The sequence below is a fragment of the Saccharomyces mikatae genome (assembly GCF_947241705.1).
Source record: "Saccharomyces mikatae IFO 1815 strain IFO1815 genome assembly, chromosome: 10".
Lineage (NCBI taxonomy): Eukaryota > Fungi > Ascomycota > Saccharomycetes > Saccharomycetales > Saccharomycetaceae > Saccharomyces > Saccharomyces mikatae.
Genome location: NC_079265.1, coordinates 242,656 through 265,440, shown reverse-complemented (window position 1 = coordinate 265,440; position 22,785 = coordinate 242,656). Strand labels below are relative to the sequence as shown.

The following is a 22,785-nucleotide window of genomic DNA, read 5'->3' as shown; positions in this document are numbered from 1 at the left end:
TTAATACTACCTAACTAATTGATTCAGAACAGTAGTTAGTTCATCAGGGGTATATTTAATGTGCTTTCTAGGATTCTTAAAAGAGTCCTTATATCTGCTATAGAATCTTTCATACATGGGCATAACCAATGAAACGATTTCCGATTTCAAGGTTACCTTTAATGATGGGTCTGAGAGCTTATATTGTTTTGTTTTCGACACTAAATCTTCAAAACCCTCGTTGAATTTTCTAAATTTCTCTTTAATTTGTTCTTTGTCTTTTGATTTTTTACCACTACTATCAATGAACACTGCATCCATCAAATTTGCGGTTAGATCTCTCCAATCAGATACCATATAACTAACATAACGTTTTTTCAGCCGTTCCAATCTAGAGTGACCTTCCCCAGCGATCATTAAGTTCAATTCTGATTTTTCCACAATCTGCTCAACAAGTATCAAGTTCATTAAGATAAAGAATCCAATACGTTGTTTGTGCTTATTTCTTGAGCTATTAGGATTGGCAACATCTGGTTCCTGATTAGGCATTAATGATACTTGCGCTTTTCTCTCAAGATTAACCGTCAATGTGTCTATACAATCACTTATGAAACACGATAATAATACATTGTGATCTTCCCAGTTTAGTGACTCGCTAAGTAAAGTGTATTCCTTCTCTTTATAGCTAGAAGGTAACCAGTTCTCACGTGTGATATTATCCATGGCACCTAGACATCCGTTCTTATACTCACTGAACTTTCTTAGTCTTGACATTGTATCTACAGTTGCTTCAGTGACACCATTATTGGAAGGAATAGTGGAAATCGAGTTAGTCTTTTTGATAATTCTATCAATGGCATCTTTGAATAGCGATTGGGTTACCTGACGTACTTCGTGAGTGCAATCTTGCAATAAATTATAATTTTGTAGTTCCTTGCCTCGCAGAGTTTTCTTCACATCATTTATACTTTCGACCAATTCAAAACTAAAGAATCCAACGTTTTCGAGATTGCTTCGTACCATCTTCAAATTGGTACTAAAGAGTTTGGCGTATGCACTTATCAAAGGCGACAAAATCTGTGACAGTACCTGAGGTTTGTTTTCCGTGTACTGAGAGTACAGATCGTCTACCAGTGACTTCTCATTAGCAATGAAACCTAACAATGCCTCTGTATAGCTATTCATTCCACTGCTGCCCTTTTCGTAGGGTGCATTTTTCGCAGTGACAACTTCCTTAGCAAATGGTTCAAGAAATGCCATGCATTTGAGGATTAATTTACTTCTCTCACCGACAAGTATGTCTTGTATAGTAGAATTTTCTGAATTACCGTGGAAATAGTCTAAAATCCATGAGAGAGCACCCAACTGTTGGTCTTCATAATATGGGAACGGCATCTTTTTTGTGATATTGATTTGAGGATCAAATGGTTTTATGCTGTTCAAGATTGAAATGAAATATACCCTCAATTGAGCCTCACTGCTTTTGATCAGTTCTTTCAAATGTGTTAAAATCCCATGGAATTCTGAGTTCTCTTCTCGATTAGCTTGTCCAGATTGGATATCCTCCAACATATCATCCAGTTTATGTATTACTTGAGTATATTGTTTTAATCCGACTTGATTAATACCCTTTTGTAGAATAATCTCATATTTAGAAGCTTCATTGGCTAGATCTTTTACTGAGGCAACGGAATTCAAAGTACTTTCAATATTTCTTTGTAGTGTGGTCAAAACATTGTTCCTAGCAAGAATGGGAGTAAAAAGTTGGCTAGATTGATTGGAAGTAGCTGCAATTTTTTGCAATGATTTATTGATTTGGAAAGTGAGTTTACTTGTCTTCTGTAACCCTTGAGATAAAACTAGTATGTCAGCCTCATCAATATCAATTTCAGCCGGCATTTTTGTACTAGGTCACTTAATAATATGGAATATCAAAGTAATATTAGAGTAACGTTTGGCGTCCGCTGCTTACAATTTAAGGGTGTTTCTAAACTACTTTATTACATTCAAGACACTGTTACGGTAGATTATCTATACGTTGCAGCGGGCTGCTCGCGCAATTTTCCACTGATAAAATTTCACGATGAGGTTGGTCCAGCGAGAGCATACAAAGGAGAAACTAACCTATTCAATTCCTTTAGAATAGCCTCGAACAGATTTTGCATGTTAACGTATTGTTTCTGTTCACGACCTATATTGTATTCGTGATAATTTTATAAAAACATTCCTGAAAGAAGCGATGCCCAGCCCATATAACGATAAAAGAACGGTAGCTAAGCTTGTTAGTGATTTAGAGAAGGCAGAAAAGCTGTCCGGTAGAGGCAAAGCTTACAAAAGAGTTTGCAATTTGTCACATAGTACTAAGAAAGTGGTTTCATGGAAATTCAATGAGTGGGATTATGGTAAAAATAACATCACTTTGCCATGTAATGCTAGAGGTTTATTCATTAGTGATGATGCAACAAATCCTGTTATTGTTGCTAGAGGGTATGACAAATTTTTCAACGTGGGTGAGGTCAACTTCACCAAGTGGCAGTGGATAGAAGAAAATTGTACTGGTCCTTACGATGTCACTATAAAGGCCAACGGCTGTATTATTTTCATTTCTGGTTTGGAAGATGGAACATTAGTAGTTTGTTCGAAGCACTCTACCGGACCCAGAGAAGATGTGGACAGAAACCATGCAGAAGCAGGTGAGAAGCAACTTTTAAAGCAATTGACAGAGAGGAGCATCGATCCTAGTGATTTTGCCAGAATGCTGTATACCTATAACATCACTGCTGTGACAGAATATTGCGATGATTCATTTGAAGAACATATCTTAGAGTATCCCCTTGAGAAAGCTGGTTTATACTTACATGGTGTAAATGTTAATGAAGCAGAATTTGAAACTTGGAGTATGAAAGATGTTTCACAATTGGCGTACAAATACGGATTTAAGCACACCCAATCTTTCACCTTGAACACCCTGAAGGATTTGAAAGAATTCTTAGAAAACTGTTCCACAAGTGGATCTTTCCAAGGACAAGAAATTGAAGGTTTTGTTATCAGGTGTCACTTAGAGAATACTGGGAAACCGTTCTTTTTTAAGTTCAAATTTGAAGAACCATATCTAATGTACCGTCAATGGAGAGAAGTTACCAAAGACTATATATCCAAGAAATCAAGATTGTTTAAGTTTAAGAAACATAAATTTATCACCAACAAGTATCTTGATTTCATAATCCCAATATTAGAATCATCACCCAAGATCTGCGAGGATTACATGAAAGGCTTTGGAGTGATTGAGTTAAGAAATAAATTTTTACAATCTTACGGTATGAGCGGGCTGGAAATCCTTAACCATGAAAAGGTCGTCGAACTGGAATTAAGAAATGCCATTGATTATGAAAAAGTTGACGAACACACCAAATTTTTAATTTTCCCCATATCAGTTATAGGATGTGGCAAAACAACCACATCTCAGACGTTGGTCAACCTGTTCCCCGAAAGCTGGGGTCATATTCAGAATGACGATATTACTGGAAAAGATAAATCTCAGTTAATGAAAAAATCATTGGAACTATTATCTAAAAAAGAAGTGAAATGTGTCATAGTTGATAGAAACAATCATCAATTCCGAGAAAGGCAGCAATTATTCGACTGGCTAGATGAACTAAAAGAAGACTACTTGGCGTATGATACGAACATCAAAGTTATTGGTGTATCATTTGCACCATATGACAAACTACCTGAAATCAAGGACATAACAATGCGAAGAGTGATTAATAGAGGTAATAATCATCAAAGTATTAAATGGGATGAATTAGGAGAGAAAAAAGTGGTGGGTATCATGAGTGGTTTTTTGAAAAGATATCAACCAGTTAGCTTAAGAAGATCACCAGATAACATGTTTGATTTAATGGTAGAATTAGATTTCGGGGAGGTAGATTCTTCGTTAACTAATGCGAAACAAATTCTGAGTGAAATTCATAAGGCTTACCCAATTTTGATACCTGAAATCCCAAAAGACGATGAAATTGATGCATCGTTCAGAAAAAGCTTAGACTACAAACCCACAGTGCAAAAAAGGGTTGGTAAAAGCAACTGCAACCAACCAAAAACACCTAAATTGATTAAACCCACTTATATCTCGGCGAAAATAGAAAGCTATGATGAAATTATTGATTTGGCAAGGCAGGGAATTGCAAATATTGCAGAGTTATCACAGCAATTTGAAGATTTATTGACAAGTGGAAAGTTCCAGAATGAACTTCACATAACATTGGGTCACGTCATGTCGTCCCGTGAAAAGGAGGGGAAAAGGATGTGGAAATCATTTTGTAAGAGATACACTGACCAGATAACGAAATACAATGACCGCCTCATAGAAAATACAGCGGGCACAAGTATCAACCAAGGTAAATCGGTGGAAACTACTGACAAATTGAAATTCAGGTTGAAAAAACTATGTTGGGATCAGAAAATCATTGCTATCGTGGTAGAACTATCCGGGGGCGAAGGTGGGTGCATAATCGACTCGAACGGTGACAATGTCAAAGAATTATATTGCCAGAACAAAGTCCCCCATATTACATTGTGTAAGCTTGGTAGTGATGTCAAGGCTGTTTATTCCAATGTCCTATGCGAAAAGGTTGAACTCAATGAGATTGATGAAAGGGTAAAAGTTGTGAAATTAAATAATGCAAAGGAATTTGCTGCTCATGTGTATTTAAACATGTAGAAAGCGTTCTGCAAAGAATAAAAGGTAGTTTTTATAAAGTTTTCCTTCAATCGACTGTATAAAGTAATAGAATGTATATCATTATTCATATATATATATATATATATATATATATATATTAGTTATTACAAACATGAGAGAAGTTATTTCAGGTTTTTGAAATTGCCTTTATTATTGACGAAGACATCAATAGCGGACATAGCCGCATATAGCCTGTTCTCCGCCTCCTCAAAGACAATGGAATGTTCACCATAAAAGACATCATCACTGACTTCTTCTTGATGTCTTGGCAGGCAATGCATAAACTTGAAATTTGGATCAGCCACTGCGGCTAGTTCTTGATTAATTTGGAACCCTTTGAATTGTTTCAGTTTAGCTTGCTTTGCAAATTCTTCACCCATAGAGACGAAAGTGTCAGTTACCAATATGTTAGCATTGATGGAAGCCTTTAAGGAGTCATGCGTTAGTTCAAATGTTGCACCGTTCCTCTTAGCAATTGTGTTAGCTTCATCGACTATGTCGGAATCCATTTCGATACCGGGAGGGGTAGCAATGCTGACGCTCATCCCAAACTTCAAACATGCGATACACATATCATTTATAACATTATTAGCGTCACCAATCCATGCTATTTTCAGTTTGGAATTTGTACCCTTGTTTACTACATCCAGAGATATATCAAAGTTTTCAACTATCGTCAGCAAGTCGCAAATTGCTTGTAAAGGATGAAATTTATCACATAAAGAGTTAATAATTGGCACAGATGAATCCTTACAAAAAGCCTGAATATCTTCATGACTATTTACACGGGCAAAAATACATGAAACCATGGATGATACAACCTTGGTGGTATCATAAAAGGATTCATTAACACCTAGCTGAATGTCCTCTTTGCCCAAAAACATTGGCTGGGCACCAAAAAAGGTGGCTGCACCCTCGGTGGAAATTCTTGTTCTAGTTGACCTCTTAGTGAAAATAAGGGCAATGGTCTTACCTAATAGTTTCAAATGGTTCGATTGAAAGTCATTTGTCTTATTTGCTTTGAAAACATTCTTAAAATGCTGAGCTCTTTGTACTAAGATTCTAAATTCTTCATCGGAAAGATCTTTAATTGAAACTAAATGGCGTAAAGAAGAAGACATAGCTGCTGTAGTTGAAATGGTAAGGAGTGTACGATTCTCTTAGATATTTGGGGTAAAAAAAAAAAAAAAAACTTGCTCGTTATTAACTGTACTTAAAGGACATACAGGGAATAAACTGCCTTTGGAGGTGAAAAGTTCATTTATATAGGTAGATTATTTTTTTGATGACGGGAATGGAAAGCCGCGCCGAAGAGAGAGATACGGTGACCAATCAAGCTTGAAAAATCCGTCCGAGCGCTTCAGAGCAGGCCACACAGCTGTGAGTTGCACTTAACGGAAAAAAAGACCACTTTTGTCACTTTGTGACGAAGCGGAATAAAAAGAGAGAAAGTATGAGTCACAACGTGACCTTTCACGATTGACTAATATCATAGTTAAAGTTGTGAGAGTAGTAGTAGGAGCATTGATATTAGAAGGTCGAGTTAAGAATATTCTGGATCTTAAATTTTTGTTTATTGGAGGCATGACCGTTAATGATATCTCTGTTATCTAGAATAATATGGTCTAGATATTTTTTTGGGGTAGATGCTGTCGACGGTGAATTTGGATTCAAATCTGAATCCGCACTGAAATTCGTGGAGTTGTTATTTCTGCTTTGAAATAAAGGTAAATTTCGTTGAGGCTCTTTATTCTTATTCTTGAATTTAGTTTTATTTCTATTAAAAGGGATCTCTAGAGGTAAACTATTGTCGCTGTCACTCTCTTCTTCATCGTCATCTTCTGCATATCCTTCGTCTGTCTCGTAGTCATAGTTCTCAAAGTTGTTCATAAAAATCTTATTGAAATCGTTTGGAGATGCATCTAGAAAATTGGAATTGATATTTGAGTGCTGTAATAGGTTTAACTGAGTGTTGATCTTTGATGTGTGATTCGATTTAAGCGAACTTGAATTAAAACTCGCTACTGAATTCAGATACTTTAATTTATTAGAACTTATCAGCAGTTGTTGTTTATGATCTGAAGATTGGATTGTTTCAAGGGGCAGTAACTTGAAATTTATTTTGAGAACTTGGAAAAAAGCATTTGTGGAAAGTTCATCATAATACCACACTGAACACCAATGGTTCAGAAAGTTTTGAAAGTTCCCAAACTTTCTTCTACTTAAGTGAGGTTCATTTTGATTATTTTCATATTTAAGTGATATTGCCCAATTGTTTAAATTATTTAAACATAAGTTTATAATGTCAATACTATTAAATGGCGTAAAATGGTAGAGATTAAGTTGCTGTGGTTGTAATTGTTGATTATCATCATTATTAGAGTTATCTGTTAAAATCAAAAAGTACAGCGTCAAAATTTCTAATGAAATGTCCTCTTTTCTTGACTCTTGGTTTTCTTCCTTTAGAGTTATTAATTTCAAACTGAGGTAAAATAAGGTTAATTGGATTTCCACAAAGTCAGGTTGATTGAGCTTATGATTTAAACAGGTTAAATTTTCCAATAATGAATTTGTTGTCAGTTCAACACTTTGGTCCGCTGTTAAGAATCGGAAATTATCGTGATCGCTTAAGTTATGATAGAGATTCCAAAGTAGTAAATTCTTTTTGAAGCCTTCCAGTTCATCTTGTAAGAGCTGAAAATTTGGGTCCGAAATCCCTAATGAAGATAAATGTAGCAAATTACATCCATCCAATGAATTTATGATAAAGTTAAGCAAAATTTTGAAAGGTTTCAACTTGGGAATTTCTAAAACTGAAACCGACTTCGGTTGAAACTCTTCAACTAGAAAATTAGACTTTGGTAAACCTTGTATTAAAGACCACCATGAGTTTAGAAATTGAAAGCACCAGAATGTCACTAATCTATCATCCTCTTCATTTGGTTTACAATTTTCATTACTGCCAGATAGGGGAATTAGGTTTTTCGAGTTGATGTATAATCCCATGTTCAATATATTTGCGAAGTTTAAATTTAGTAAATCATTTGTCCATATTACGGAATCTACATTTGAGCTTCCTGTTAACGAACTTTTACTTTTACAAGAGTCAACGGAGCCGCCCATAAAATAGAAAGTAGATAAGTTAATCAATTGCAAAACCTTCAAGCTTAAAGTGTTGTTAGTAGTCAAAGAAATGATTACTTTTGTGACCTTAAAAAGCCTAAAATCATCAAAACAAGACCAAGTAAATTGGATAATATAAAGTAAAGTTAGTAAACTTATCGGTTCTTCTACAGTAGCATCTGTAGTTGAATTAATCGTCTCTAAAAGTAAATTCTTCCATGAATTTGAAGGGTATAATAGAAGCAGTAACGAATTTTGCCTTTTGAAAAAATCTTTAATGATGACTGATAGCAAATTTTTCAAAAATTGAAGATTATAGTTATATTTAAGTAAGAGAAATTTTGGAAGATAATTAAAATCAGCATTCAGATTCAAAAAGTCGGTTAATAACTGTAGTTGCAGATCAATTTGATTGCGATCGTTAAAAGATGTTACTGTAATTGAATTAGGAATATTATTTGTTAGTATATTCCATGTCAAATGACCCAAGAATCTTTCATTTGCAGTCCGAGTATTGTAGTTATCAAAACAATAAAAAGTATCATTAATGAATGGTAAATTAGAATTTGCATTTACCGTGGAATTCGCATTCAAATTTGTCAGGCGGACGATTTCCTTTTCCAAAAGTTCAGTGTATCCCTTAGGAAGACCTCTTCTCGATAACTTGTCGGAAGTTTTGCAAGGAAAATTAATCTTCGTACAATTTGAACAGTTTGGTTTCAGACCATCACACCTAATTTTCTTTAACCTGCATCTATCACAAGCATGTGCCTTCCTAACAGAGAAATCAGTGGTTGCGTTCGAGGTACCTTTTCCAGTTGGTACTATCAGGACTTTGTTGTTGCTGACATCTGTATCATCGAGGGAATAAGACCTGCCATATTTCCTCTTGGCCATTGTCTATCCAAAATAGCGAGTACTAAAAGAAAGCAAAAGAAAAATGAGCAAAAAGAACTGTGAAAAAAATTAGCCGCTGAAGCTAACTAAAAGATGTCGCTCACAATAATCAAAGCTGGGAAAGGGAAAGAGACATAAAGTTTTTTACTTTATATACTTTTTTTCCCTTACCGCCCAGTTCGGAAAGCATCCCCCTAATTTAGCCGCCAGCACCGGTCGAACGGCGAAAAGAACACACATTCCTTCTAGTGCTACACCACCCACACCTTGCATACATTTTACTAACTTAGGTAATGAGGTGACCACCAAGGTATAAAGAATAACTGATAGTTTGATCAAGTAATTTCATATCACCAAGAGCTATATTGACAATGTTGCCATATCATTGGAAAATGCTTTCTCACTTTTAAAAAATTCTCTTGTGTTCTCTGTGATTCACTAACCCATGAAATAATACTTCCTTACATACGTTTACTAAGCTTTACTGCTTCAGCCATATTCTATCATCATTCTGGGTATAATCAGAAAGGTATTGTCTTTCTTTGTATTGAAGCCTCGGTTCCCAGAGATCACGGTAGTTTTAATATGCTGTTCTTCTTTTTTCTCTTGTTTATGGCAGTGATTTACCTTCTAAACTTACCCTTATCCATATATATGATGAAAAACTGAATGGTGGATTTTTCGCGTATTGCAGAGTGAGCTTGTATAGCTAGTAATGATATTACTATTTATTGTCTTAAATACTTACTAAACTCGGATTCACGAATTGTGCAATAGTATATAAGACTTGCGATCTTAGTATGGCAGGGACTTTACAAGTAGCATTAATATTACTATGAAGCCTTTCCAAGGAATAACGTTTTGTCCGACTGCAATAAATAATGAAATCTTATCCAAAAAAATATCAAAGAAGATCATCAAGTTGGGCGGTATCTTTTCTAAAGATTTGACCAGACAAGTTAACGTTCTTGTTGTTGGGTCCACCACCAATACGAACAAATTTAAGTTCGCTGTAAAGCATAGATTTGATATTATATTTGTTGATATCCACGCCATTGATGACATCTACCAGCTCTGGTTGTCTGGGGAAAATATACTACCGCCCTCCAACATGGTCACTGTGACAGGATCTACCCATGAGATGCTGAGGATACTTTATCAGCGGTATTCGTTTAAATATTTGCAGAACTTTAACATCTTCATTGGAAGAATAAACGATACGAAGACAACGTCTATTGATATGTTAGTTGGGGCCATTAAAAAACTAGGTTGTCAGGATTATAATTATCGAAATTTTGTAATTAAAGACACCTCTTTAAGCAACGATGATAATCAAGATCAAAATGGGCAGATATCCATCTTTGTTACAGATACGTTATCTGGAGCAAGAGTAAATGCTGCTGTTGATCAAAACTTACCCATCGTACATTTTAAATGGATCCTTGATTGTCAAAGGAGAAACGCACTATTACCATATGACCCATATTATCTTTTGCCAAAAATCAAGGATGTCCCGTTTGATTCAATTGGCTTAAACGCCTGTGATTGTTGGGATAAAATAAGTGTCTCCTTCCCAACAAATATAGATGTACAAACGATTTTACAGACACAGCCATCTTCCAGTGCACTAGCTTCTTCGCTCCCGAAAACATCCTTTCTTTTAAATAAGTTTAAACCAAAGGGTGAAAAGATTTGGGACAAGGCAATGTCTCGGCAGCAGCATAACAAGACAAATTTCTCTGTACTAGGACAATCTTCACTTTCCATAAACAATATCCGCGAAGACTCAAGTGATGAAGTGACTTTAATTTTTAGGAATTGTGCGTTTCTCATTCACCATAACTTTCCTGCCAATCATCGTTCAATACTAACAAAAATCATCGTTCAAAATGGAGGGGAAATTGTATCATCTTACCTAAATGGCGTTTATGACCATTCTTATTGTATCATTCCAAGTGATAAAGCCCTTGACTCTTTCAATGATTTACCTGACATTATAGGTGATAATGACGGCTTAGTTACAGAATTTTTCATTGAACGCTGTTTGTTTTATCAAAGATTACTACACCCAGTAGACTCATGGTCAAGACCTTTTCTCACCACAACAAATTTTCAAGTTTCGTCCCCCTCAAAATTACTACGACATGACATTTCCTCTTCGCCTTTTCTAAACGTTACCATTACTGGATTTTCTGGTGTAGAGTTATTGCATCTAACTAAGGTTTTAAATCTTTTAAAACCAATGGGTATCAATTATGTAGAATACCTCAATAAATCTACTGATATCTTGCTAATCAACTTGGCAGCGTTGCCCAGCATCCCAAAAAATCACCCGTTATGGTCTAATGAATTTAGTGATCTCTTTACTCAGTTTGACATTGCTAACACTGATGTTGACCATGATAATAATAACAGGAACGACTTTCAGAATAATTCCATTTTAAGGAACTCCATGAAAAGAAAAATTGAATATATCAAAAAATTTCACTCCATACCGGTAGTCACACCAGCCTTCATTTTTAAATTAATATCAACTGCATCTAAAGAAAACAGCGAAATTTTCTTAAATAATATCAAGTGGTGTATTATTTGCCCAAGAGGACATAAGGACGATTTCAAATGTAAGATAGAAAGCACATATCATAGCAGCTTCAATTCAGAAAAAAAGTATCAAAATAATGATCCAAAAATTGACAAAACTATTCTTTTGAAAAGTAACAATTCCTCAGTATCCGAACACTCTATCAAAGATACAAAAAACGAGTTATTGAAAAAAATTAGGGAAACAGATATCGAGAGGAAAAAGCGTCCTATTCCATCAACTGCCGTAAATAATTCTTCAGAGAGAAAAGTGTTGGCTATGAAAAGAGTCAAGTTGGAGTCACTGCCAGGAAATCTCATTCCCAAACAAATCAAACGAACTACAAGTTGGGGCACAATAATGTCAGAAAATGTGCCTGCAGACCATTCAACCATAATACCCGACCTAGAAGTGACGGCGATAACAGAAGAGCCTTCTCATACACAAGTTACATATGGCTCCGTTCAAGAAAAGAAGCGTACCACTTCTTTAGAAAAACCTATAAGGCGTCATACGAGAAATCATACGAAGGAATTAGATTCTTGAAGTTAAATTCTTAACTCTATAAGATATTTATGTACATGCAGCATTTTCTTCAGCATCTTTTAATCTATTCGCCTTTTTATATTACCGTTGTGCATGATAATGGTTCCTATCCCATAGCGATGTAAAGAAAGCTAATTGAAAAAAGAAGAGTATAAAGAAAAGACACGTACATATTTTGTTAGGTGGCAGCGAAATATTTAAGTAAAATGTCGACTTTAAAACAGAGGAAAGAAGACTTTGTGACAGGGCTCAATGGGGGTTCTATAACGGAAATTAATGCAGTAACATCAACTGCCCTAGTAACTTACATATCATGGAACTTGCTGAAGAATTCCACCCTTATGCATTCGGATACATCCAATGTACAATATATGATTGATTTTGCATTGAATTGGGTTGCTTTGCTTGTGTCGATCACTATTCATGCTAGTGATCCATATCTTTTGAACACACTAATACTGTTACCTTGTTTATTCGCGTTCATCTATGGAAGAATCACCAGCTCGAACAAGGCTTCTAATACAACATCTAAAAAAAAAAAAAGGAGTTCACAGGAGTTCCAATTGAAAAAAAAGCCTTATATTACTGCATATCGTGGCGGGATGCTTATTCTGACTGTCATTGCCATCTTGGCTGTAGATTTTCCCATTTTTCCGAGAAGATTTGCTAAGGTGGAGACATGGGGTACATCCCTGATGGATCTTGGAGTGGGATCCTTCGTCTTCAGTAACGGTATTGTTTCTTCTAGGATGCTGTTGAAAAATCTAAGCTTGAAGAAAAAACCAGGTTTCTTAAGAAATGCATTGAATGCTTTAAAATCTGGAGGAACCCTTTTGTTCCTAGGCTTGCTAAGGTTATTCTTTGTAAAAAATTTGGAATACCAAGAACATGTCACAGAATATGGGGTCCATTGGAATTTTTTTATTACATTATCAATGCTGCCACTCGTATTGACCCTTATTGATCCTATCACAAGAATAATTCCACGCTGCTTGATTGCGATATTTATCTCATGTTTTTATGAATGGTTGCTATTAAAGGATAATCAAACCTTAAATTTCTTAATTTCAGCTGACAGAAATGGTCTCTTCAACGCGAATAGAGAAGGGATCCTCTCATTCTTAGGTTATTGTTCGATTTTCCTTTGGGGTCAAAATACAGGATTTTACTTGTTGGGAAATAAACCAACTTTAAACAATCTCTATAAGCCTTCCACGCAAGTCTTAGTTGCCGGATCTAGAAAGCCTTCTCTTTGGAACCATTGGACTTCGGTGACCCCACTAACTGGTCTATGTATATGGAGTACATTTTTTTTTATTATCAGCCAGTTGGTCTTTCAGTATCATCCTTATAATGTTTCAAGAAGATTCGCCAACCTACCATACCTTTTGTGGGTTATTACTTATAATTTACTATTTTTGACCGGGTACTGTCTAACTGACAAGATCTTTAGTAACTCACACGAAAATTATAAAGTTGCCGAATCTTTGGAATCAATAAACTCTAACGGGCTATTTCTATTTCTGTTGGCAAATGTTTCTACAGGTTTAGTTAATATGTCCATGGTCACGATAGATGCTTCTCCCATAATATCACTCTCGGTTTTGCTAACGTACTGTTTTTTTGTTGCTGCCGTATCAATTTTCTTACATAGAAAAAGAATTTTTATTAAACTATAGTCGCAAAACTATGCACATATTTCATATGCTTTATCTACAAAACCAACCAATAAACTAAAGATAACTCCCATGCACTTTTTTTAAATAGAAATCTATAAACTGTCACCAACTATTATTGTATCAAATGTGAAAGACCATCTAATCGATTACTATAATTTCACCATTATTTAATTTAGATTTCTTTTTCGCCCGTGTCAGTTGAGAGAATATATCCATTTGACTTGACGCAGGTTCATTTTTTACTTTTTTCGAAAGTTTTTGTGTCTTTTTCATTGCTGCGTCTGCCAAAAACTTGGCATTTGAGATAATCGGACGGTTATCAACTGTTGTGTCATCCGGATTATGTAAAAGCTCAGCTGCTGTTGTATTTCTGCTGTCATCTTCCTCATATTCACTCTTTAAATCTATCACTTCTTCAACTTTAACTTGGTCACCTCCTTTGGACTTCCTATTTCGAGATTTTACTTTCATTGTTTTCGTCGCTTGTGAGTTCAAAAGCTCTCTTCTTCTTTCTATTGATATGTCATTCAACAATTCATCATCGGATAAATCTAGCTCGTCTTTTATATCTTGTATTAAGTTGTTTGATTGACCCGAATTACTAGATGCGCTAGAAAATTCACTTGACAGAAGTGTGTGACTTGACTTATTGACGTACTCTAAGTGACCTTGTTCATTAACGTTTGATTGGGTTTCTGTTATAAAAGCACCAGCAGTTGGAACATGAATATTACGAACGACATTATTCTTGAAAAGCCTTGTTGGTGATTGCTCCATTAAAACATGCGATACACGACTAGATTTATTCGGGGATGCCCCTTTCAACGATCGTGTTGATGACCGTTCGGATATGTCTGTAATTGACCTATCTTCTCTTCTTAGAAAAGGAACGTTCCTCCCAGTAGAACAATGAAACTCTTGTCGAGTGGGAACGTTATTTATTGAACCATATTGGGGGGCATATACCTTTTTCTTTGTTGGAGAACCATGTGATGTAGTTTCTGGAGCGTACCTTCTTTCTGGACTTTTAACTATATTTCTAGGAGCGCAATTACCACTATTTTTAGATGGATATGGTCTTAAAGGATGCTTCTTTTGTGGGAATATGGAATTATTCATTTCGAGTCGTAGCTGATCCGCTGCTGATGTAAAGTCGTCAACAGAACCTGTTAATTTATTCCTAGACAACTGTATTCCATAAATATCATTCATTGGCATTCCTTGCCAAATTATCCTTTCTCTTCTGTTCTCAATGAACTGATTATAATCTTTGCGTAATTGATCAAGCGAAAAGAGGTTATCATTCTGAGATGGTGGCTTTTTGTTCAAAATTCGATAAAATTTTTTGATACTACTCGTACTTTCAAATAATCTTTGACTATCAGACATGGCTTTTACCAAATCAGTGGTCAGAAAGCGACTAGCAATACGTGGTCTATCAACATCTTCTACCGTTGTAGTGTTCGATAAGTACAAAAGATACTTGGCACGAGTTTGTGCAACGAAAAACATTCTTCTCTCTTCATCTATTGAATCCTCCACAGATAATACTTTAGCCTTTTTGGGGCTCGCATCTTTTTTATCACTATCCGAATCTTCCTCCTCTTCTTCTTCTGATTCGTCTTTCTTGTCATCATTGAACACACAAGGAATTATTCCCTCTTCGCATCCAGGAATGAAAACAACTGGCCATTCAAGCCCTTTAGCACCGTGTATTGTAGATATTGTCACGAACCCATTCTTTTCGCGGTTCATTTTTGCACTTTTGTTGGTTTCTGACTCTTCCTCTTCAGCTGCATCCGAATGAAGAGATAGTGAATTGAAAAAATTGCGGAGGTATTCCTTTGGAGTAATAGCACTTTTTTCTGCAGTTTCACTTTTATCTTCTATTTCTCTTTCACAATCATTTTTTTCGTTTTCTGAGGATTCTGACTTATTTAAGAGGGCCAGAAAATAGTTCTTCAAAAGTTCAATATTCTTATGCCTTGCATTTAATAAGTTAGGTTCGGATTTTTCCAGCAGATCTGTTTTTTTCTTACCATCCTTGTATAAATATTCATACTTCAAACCTGACAGTTCATACAGTTTATCATACAAGTCGGAAAGACCTGCTAGTAGAGCACCTTGTAACAATAATTGGCAGTTTTCTATCATTGAAATGAAATCTGCTATGACAGAACGACCCTTTGTCGGTATATCCAACATTATTTTTTTACTACTTATTTCTTTTAATATTTGAAAGCATGATACGTCAGTGGCGAGCGTTTCCAGCGCGTTCCTAATTTTCTCACCAGTAGCAGGACCAAGACCTCTTGCTGGGTATAGGAGTGAAGCCAGAATTGCGTGCTTATCATTTGGAGAAAATATTATCTTCAGTAGGTTCAACATTGCTCTTGTTTCTTTTGAATCCCAAAAACTGTGACCTCTTATGATTTTATAGGGTATCTGATGTTCTATGAGTGCACTTTCAATTCTCCTAATTTGTCTTCGTTGCCTTACTAAGATGGCAAAGTCATTAAACGTGAATAAGTTTGGTAATGCTTTTAAATAAAGTAGTTCTCGAACTAAGGAAGGTGCCTCTAAAAAATAAGCCGGGAAGTTCATATATACTGGCGGGAAATCCAGATCGAATTGAGCACGAAGTGGAGCCCTATTCTGACGGCCCCTGTTCTGTTGAGTTATTAAAATTTCACTTGTGTTGAGAATCTTCTGCGAGGAACGATAATTTTCCACAAGTATTATAGTCGAGTACTCGATGGGGCATTTTCTACCCATTTCTAAGAAGTTATGAGCTAAGGCGTTTCTGAAAGCATATATGCTTTGATCAGGATCACCCACAATTGTCATCCCTCTTGAGAGATGATGGTTTCCCTTGGCAAAGAGAAACATCAAGTCTAATTGAATACCGTTGGTATCTTGAAATTCGTCAACTAAAACGTGCTTTATGTTGGATAAAACACGCACTCTGGTCAGCAAACGGAAAGTGTACATTAATAAGTCATCAAAATCTAGGGTATTTTTCTTGCTTAGCTCCGATTGGTAAATTTGGTAGAAGTAGGCAAGCGCAGCGTCATGGTTCGAGTCTAAAATGTATTCCTCTGGTAATATTGCGCTTGACTTAAGCCTCGAAATATGTTTCTTGATGAGCTTCGGGTGAATGGACCACTCATCGCCATTCTTTTTCGGCATACATAGATTCACTTTTCTTGTGATAGAAGAGGCATAATCTCTAATTTGGTCGGGGACTTTTTCTATCATATCATCTAAAATGGTGTCTATTTCCTTTTCATCAATAATTCTCCAGTCTTTCTGTAGATCCACTAAGTGGCCAAATCTATAAAGTATCTTCAGGCAAATACTATGGAAAGTACCGATTAAGAGTTCGGAAACATTTACTCCTGTTTCGCGTAACATTTCTTGTAGACGTTCCCTCATCTCGTTAGCAGCTTTATTGGTAAATGTAGTCACTATTATATCGCGGGGGTGAATGTGATGATGCAAAATGAGATACGCCACCCTCGAAGTCAACACTTTCGTCTTTCCTGTACCGGGACCCGCTATAACCTGTAACCCTCTAGTGTAGTCAAAGAGGGCTGCCGCTCGCTGTTGTGCATTTAACTGGGATAGTATATTCAACAAAAGATCATTGTTTGACGACATCTGCTGCCCTAAATTTCGGAAACCGAAAGATTAAAGTAACGTGATACTCAAAGGCGCTGAGTATAATTATCGTTGGCAAAAAGACAACTAGGGGGACAGAAAGATGTCTAAAACCTGTAAAAATATACTTTTAACCTGAAAAATAAAAAGTTAATCGCGCTCTGCAAAGGAGGCCTAAGCAGTAGGATCGGGGTATCTGGAAGTAACTCTATACTTGATCCTTTTCATCAGCATCGTTTTAATGTTGTCATTTTTCGTTTGTTTTGGGTTTTCTGGGAGTTTTTCGCATTCGCGTCTTGTTACCCTAGTATGCATATGCGGCGCTATCATCAAGGTAGGGAAGATCCAGCGCTTCACCCTCAATGAAACGCTTTAAACATTATGTGAAGTATTGGTTATGTATACAAATCAAATGTCCTCTGCCGTCGTTACCATCTGTGTATTTCTACTAACTGAGTTACCGGATACGAGCAACTGACTTGACCCTATGTACCTTTTTCCATCAATAATAGCCGCATCTCGTAGATCGTGAGCAAACGTCTTGGCTCTTTCGTGGTTGAATAACAAGGCATATTCCTCATAGTACTGTTTCTGGTTGTATTACGCATAGCAAGGTTGATGGACACTTTCCAAACAGAGACTGAGATATGGTAATATGGGGAGAGCGGACCAAGAGAGCCCAGCTCAAGCTGGTAGACCGCATGCAAACTCCACAGTGAAAGAAACGAAGCGTGTTCTTGCAGAGGAACTAAAGGACGCATTGCGGTTTCGGGATGAAAGAGTTAGTATCATCAATGCAGAGCCTTCATCAACCTTGTTTGTCTTTTGGTTTGTAGTTTCGTGCTATTTTCCCGTGATCACAGCCTGTTTGGGTCCCATAGCTAATACCATTTCGATAGCTTGTGTGGTAGAAAAATGGAGATCGGTAAGAAACAACTCTATAGTGACGAATCCACAGAGCAGCGACACGGACATTTTGATGAACCAAGTGAAAACGGTTTTTGATCCTCCTGGAGTTTTTGCCGTAAATATCGTGTCTCTAATATTGGGCTTTACTTCAAATATTGTTCTGATGTTACATTTTAGTAAGAAGTTGACGTACCTTAAATCTCAGTTGATCAATATCACAGGTTGGACACTAGCTGGGGGAATGCTTTTGGTAGACGTGATTGTATGTTCCTTGAATGACATGCCTAACATTTATAGCAAGACCATTGGGTTCTGGTTCGCATGTATCAGTTCTGGTTTATATCTTGTATGCACCATCATTTTGACGATACATTTTATTGGTTATAAACTACAAAAATATCCTCCTACGTTTAACCTTTTACCAAATGAAAGAAGTATTATGGCCTTCACTGTGCTACTCTCTATATGGTTGATTTGGGGTTCAGGCATGTTTAGTGCTTTGTTACACATTACCTATGGAAATGCACTCTATTTCTGCACGGTATCATTATTAACCGTCGGACTAGGTGATATTTTACCTGAATCTGTTGGTGCCAAAATAATGGTTTTAATTTTTTCCCTATCTGGAGTTGTGTTGATGGGTCTGATCGTATTTATGACGAGATCTATCATCCAGAAATCGTCTGGACCAATTTTCTTTTTCCATAGAATTGAAAATGGGAGGTCCAAAGCGTGGAAACGTTATATGGAGGGTGAAAAAACTTCATCTGAAAGGGAAGCTTTTGATTTAATGAAGTGTATTCGCAGAACTGCCTCGAGGAAGCAGCATTGGTTTTCATTATCGATGACGGTGACAATTTTTATGGGATTCTGGTTATTGGGAGCCCTTGTATTCAAATTTGCAGAAAATTGGTCGTATTTCAATTGTGTATATTTTTGTTTCCTATGCTTATTGACCATTGGCTACGGTGACTTTGCTCCAAAGACCGGTGTAGGTCGTGCATTTTTTGTTATCTGGGCCTTGGGTGCTGTGCCATTAATGGGTGCTATATTGTCCACAGTGGGTGACTTGTTGTTTGATATTTCCACATCTCTAGATATTAAGATCGGTGATTCATTCAACAATAAAATCAAATCCATTGTCTTCAAGGGACGTCAACGAGCGCTCTCCCTTATGGTGAATACGGGTGAAATTTTTGAAGAATCAGATACAGGCGGGGACGACTTAGAAGAGGTTACAGTCATCTCACAGTCTAGTCAAATTCCAGAGAACAACGATGATACCTCAGAATCATTCTCTTCTGGAGTATCGTCCCTACCAGCAAGCTTACAGGAATCTTTTCCTTCATTATCAAAAACGCCTAGTTCAGAAAGGATACTTCCTCTGGAATATTTCTCTTCTTCTGGGTATTTACCAAAAGACTCAGGAATCTACAACTTAAGGAACTTGCAAGAATTACTCAAAGCTATAAAGAAACTCCATCGGATATGCCTTGTGGATAAAGAATACACACTTAGTTTTTCAGATTGGTCTTACATCCACCAACTGCGCTTGAAGAACATTACAGACATGGAGGAATATACGCAGGGCCCAGAGTTTTGGATATCACCAGATACGCCTCTTAAGTTTCCGCTAAATGAACCTCATTTTGCTTTCATGATGCTATTCAGAAACATAGAAGAGTTAGTAGGTAATCTAATAGAGGACGAAGAGCTCTACAAGGTTATAAGCAAGAGAAAAATCGTGGGTGAGCATAGAAAGACACTTTGAATTTACAAACACCCAAATTATCAATTTATATCTTACTGTAGATTTCTGCAGATGTATTTTCTAAATATTTATATTCAGTGACAGCATTTTTTGACGAGAAAGCGCCTTAGACCACCCGTTTCTCCACCCTCTAATGTGGCTGAACTTTAGTAAGGGAAAAAAACACAACTCACCCGTTATATATCATCTGTTATTATAGGAACAAAAATAAACAGCATCAACAGCTATCCCTAAGGTGAGGTTGTTTTATTTATATTCTATCAAATGGCAAACACTGTAGGAGGAGTTTTGTCAGGTGCGAACCCCTTCCACTATAATTCCAATTCGCCGTTAACGCTATTTCTCTTTCAAGCATGTCTTATATTACTGGTATGCAATCTAGTTCATATTCCTTTTTCAATGATGAGGCAGCCCAAAGTCATTTCTGAAGTTATAGCAGGAGTTATTTTGGGACCTACCGTGTTTGGTCAAATTCCAAACTATACGGAAACTATATTTCCTACATCATCTATCCCTGGGCTAAATTTGGTTGCTAATTTAGGCATAATATTGTTCATGTTCTTTTTGGGTCTTGAAGTGGACATTGCCTTCATTAGAAAACACTTGAAGAAAGCGCTTGCGATAGGTATAGCCACTTTGGCTGTGCCATTCGGTTTCGGATGTTTATTAGCAATTCCTTTATTCCATGCTTATGCAAACAAAACAGAAGGCGATAGGCATATCAAATTTTCGGTGTTTATGGTATTCATTGCGGTCTCAATTTCCGTTACAGCTTTTCCTGTTTTATGTCGTATTTTGAATGAACTGCGTTTGATCAAGGATAGAGCAGGAATCGTTGTCCTTGCAGCTGGTATAATTAACGACATATTGGGATGGATTCTATTGGCATTGAGTATCATTCTTTCGAGTGCAGAAGGTAGCCCTGTGAATACTGTTTACATTCTACTTATCACGTTTGCATGGTTTTTGATTTATTTTTTTCCTTTAAAGTACTTATTAAGATGGGTGCTGATTAGAACCCATGAACTTGACAGAAGTAAGCCCTCACCCTTGGCGACAATGTGTATTTTATTTATCATGTTCATCTCTGCTTACTTTACAGACATTATTGGAGTTCATCCTATTTTTGGTGCATTCATTGCTGGTTTAGTGGTCCCTAGAGACGATCATTATGTTGTTAAACTAACAGAAAGAATGGAAGATATACCAAATATTGTTTTCATTCCAATTTATTTTGCAGTTGCCGGCTTAAATGTTGATTTAACTCTGTTAAATGAGGGTAGAGACTGGGGCTATGTATTTGCAACCATCGGTATTGCAATCTTCACTAAAATTATCTCGGGTACACTTACAGCCAAGCTTAGCGGTTTATTTTGGAGAGAAGCCAGTGCAGTTGGTGTTTTGATGTCTTGTAAAGGTATTGTTGAAATTGTTGTGTTGACTGTTGGTCTGAATGCGGGTATTATTAGTAGGAAAATATTTGGTATGTTTGTGTTAATGGCTTTGGTTTCGACTTTTGTAACCACTCCTTTGACTCAGCTCGTTTACCCAGATTCATATCGAGATGAAGTTCGCAAATCGTTATCGACACTTGGAGAAGATGATAAGTCGGAAAATGGACTTAATTCTGAGAGTGTTGATAAATCTGAAACTAAAACTCAATTAAATTCATTGGCAGATGTTAGCAAATATAGAATTAATGAACTTACTACAGTGATAAATACCACAGAAGCGATTTCTCCATCTTTAAAACTACTAAATTACCTATCTTTAGGAGTTTCTCCCAAGCCTAAGATTAACCGGCAGAAAAACGAAACCTCCTTGAGCAGAATGACGACGGCCACTGATTCTACACTAAAGTCCAACACCTTCAAAATAAAAAAGATGGTTCATATTTGGTCCAAAAGCGTTGATGATGTGGATACTAATTTAAGTGTCATAGATGAAAAAGTGAACACCTTTGAAGGAATTGGCGCTTTGAGAGCCATTCATTTACGGTTGCTTACTGAACGGACCACTGACCTGTTACAATCATCTTCTCTATATAATGACGATCCTCATTTTACTGCAAATACAGATTCATTACTACAAATTTTTGATATTTTTTCAAACCTGAGTAAAATACCATTTTCGAGTGAAGTTATATTCTCTACTATGCGTGAAAAGGCAGCCAATATTGCAACAATGAAAAAGGATTCTACAGATCTGGTGTTACTGCCTTTGAAAGGTGCTTCTTATGAGTATAGAGGAAGCCCAATTTTCATTGATGAAAAATATGCGAACTTTGATCACATTTATTCACACCTTCTAGGTTTGAATGAACTCTCCTCTACTTTTTTTAAGTCTATTTTTCAATCTTTAAAAGCAAATTTCGCTGTTCAGATTTCAAACACCTATGGCAGATTGAATGCAGATCGTTTTAAGAAAAAACGATTCAGTTTATTGCTTCCAAAGCCATACCTGACACCATCAGATTATCTTGGACTATATCTTCTCTTATTGATATGCTACAGGGATGGTTATAATAATGATAACGCATCTTGCTGTATATTTATTAACAGTAAGAATATTGATTTCACAAAGGATTTATTAATCGCATTTGCTGAGCATGAGTGGCTAAATGAATCTACTGTTAGTATTGTGGAGATTCCATTTGAAAAAAAAACCCCGGAAGAAGCAGATGAAAGGCCGTCCTTCATAGAGACAGTGCTTGACATAGGTTTATCAGATACTGCTTTAGCTGATATAGAAGAGACGACCTTTATTATTGGAGAAGACCTTCTCGATGAAAGTGAGCCTTTCAGCGGAGAGGTGAAGACGACTATATTTGAAGGATCAAATCGTCGTTTCGACACGCTTATTGTGCATCATTTTCCATCTGAGTAAGTGGCAGCAG

The 22,785-nt window shown here is 36.4% G+C and overlaps 9 protein-coding genes across 9 annotated transcripts; 5 read left to right on the top strand and 4 right to left on the bottom strand.

Annotated features, from left to right (window-relative positions):
• Nucleotides 1-6: 6 nt before the first annotated feature.
• EXO70 (GTP-Rho binding exocyst subunit EXO70) lies at nt 7-1,878 on the bottom strand (the record flags this gene model as incomplete). The annotated part of the gene is made up of 1 exon (XM_056223440.1): nt 7-1,878. The coding sequence occupies one exon, from the start codon at nt 1,876-1,878 to the stop codon at nt 7-9; it is 1,872 nt and encodes a 623-aa protein (XP_056077459.1).
• A 340-nt stretch (nt 1,879-2,218) lies between these two features.
• Nucleotides 2,219-4,702, top strand: TRL1 (tRNA ligase; the record flags this gene model as incomplete). The annotated part of the gene is made up of 1 exon (XM_056223439.1): nt 2,219-4,702. One exon carries the CDS (start codon nt 2,219-2,221, stop codon nt 4,700-4,702), a length of 2,484 nt encoding a protein of 827 aa, XP_056077458.1.
• A 143-nt stretch (nt 4,703-4,845) lies between these two features.
• ARG3 (ornithine carbamoyltransferase) lies at nt 4,846-5,844 on the bottom strand (the record flags this gene model as incomplete). The annotated part of the gene is made up of 1 exon (XM_056223438.1): nt 4,846-5,844. One exon carries the CDS (start codon nt 5,842-5,844, stop codon nt 4,846-4,848), a length of 999 nt encoding a protein of 332 aa, XP_056077457.1.
• Nucleotides 5,845-6,253: 409 nt separating this feature from the next.
• Nucleotides 6,254-8,743, bottom strand: SIP4 (Sip4p; the record flags this gene model as incomplete). The annotated part of the gene is made up of 1 exon (XM_056223437.1): nt 6,254-8,743. The coding sequence occupies one exon, from the start codon at nt 8,741-8,743 to the stop codon at nt 6,254-6,256; it is 2,490 nt and encodes an 829-aa protein (XP_056077456.1).
• Nucleotides 8,744-9,578: 835 nt separating this feature from the next.
• On the top strand, nt 9,579-11,870 carry DPB11 (protein kinase activating protein DPB11; the record flags this gene model as incomplete). The annotated part of the gene is made up of 1 exon (XM_056223436.1): nt 9,579-11,870. The coding sequence occupies one exon, from the start codon at nt 9,579-9,581 to the stop codon at nt 11,868-11,870; it is 2,292 nt and encodes a 763-aa protein (XP_056077455.1).
• A 206-nt stretch (nt 11,871-12,076) lies between these two features.
• Nucleotides 12,077-13,549, top strand: GWT1 (glucosaminyl-phosphotidylinositol O-acyltransferase; the record flags this gene model as incomplete). Its single annotated transcript, XM_056223435.1, has 1 exon — nt 12,077-13,549. One exon carries the CDS (start codon nt 12,077-12,079, stop codon nt 13,547-13,549), a length of 1,473 nt encoding a protein of 490 aa, XP_056077454.1.
• A 138-nt stretch (nt 13,550-13,687) lies between these two features.
• SRS2 (DNA helicase SRS2) lies at nt 13,688-17,209 on the bottom strand (the record flags this gene model as incomplete). The annotated part of the gene is made up of 1 exon (XM_056223434.1): nt 13,688-17,209. The coding sequence occupies one exon, from the start codon at nt 17,207-17,209 to the stop codon at nt 13,688-13,690; it is 3,522 nt and encodes a 1,173-aa protein (XP_056077453.1).
• A 655-nt stretch (nt 17,210-17,864) lies between these two features.
• TOK1 (Tok1p) lies at nt 17,865-19,889 on the top strand (the record flags this gene model as incomplete). The annotated part of the gene is made up of 1 exon (XM_056223433.1): nt 17,865-19,889. One exon carries the CDS (start codon nt 17,865-17,867, stop codon nt 19,887-19,889), a length of 2,025 nt encoding a protein of 674 aa, XP_056077452.1.
• Nucleotides 19,890-20,153: 264 nt separating this feature from the next.
• On the top strand, nt 20,154-22,775 carry KHA1 (Kha1p; the record flags this gene model as incomplete). Its single annotated transcript, XM_056223432.1, has 1 exon — nt 20,154-22,775. One exon carries the CDS (start codon nt 20,154-20,156, stop codon nt 22,773-22,775), a length of 2,622 nt encoding a protein of 873 aa, XP_056077451.1.
• Between the last annotated feature and the right edge of the window lie 10 nt (nt 22,776-22,785).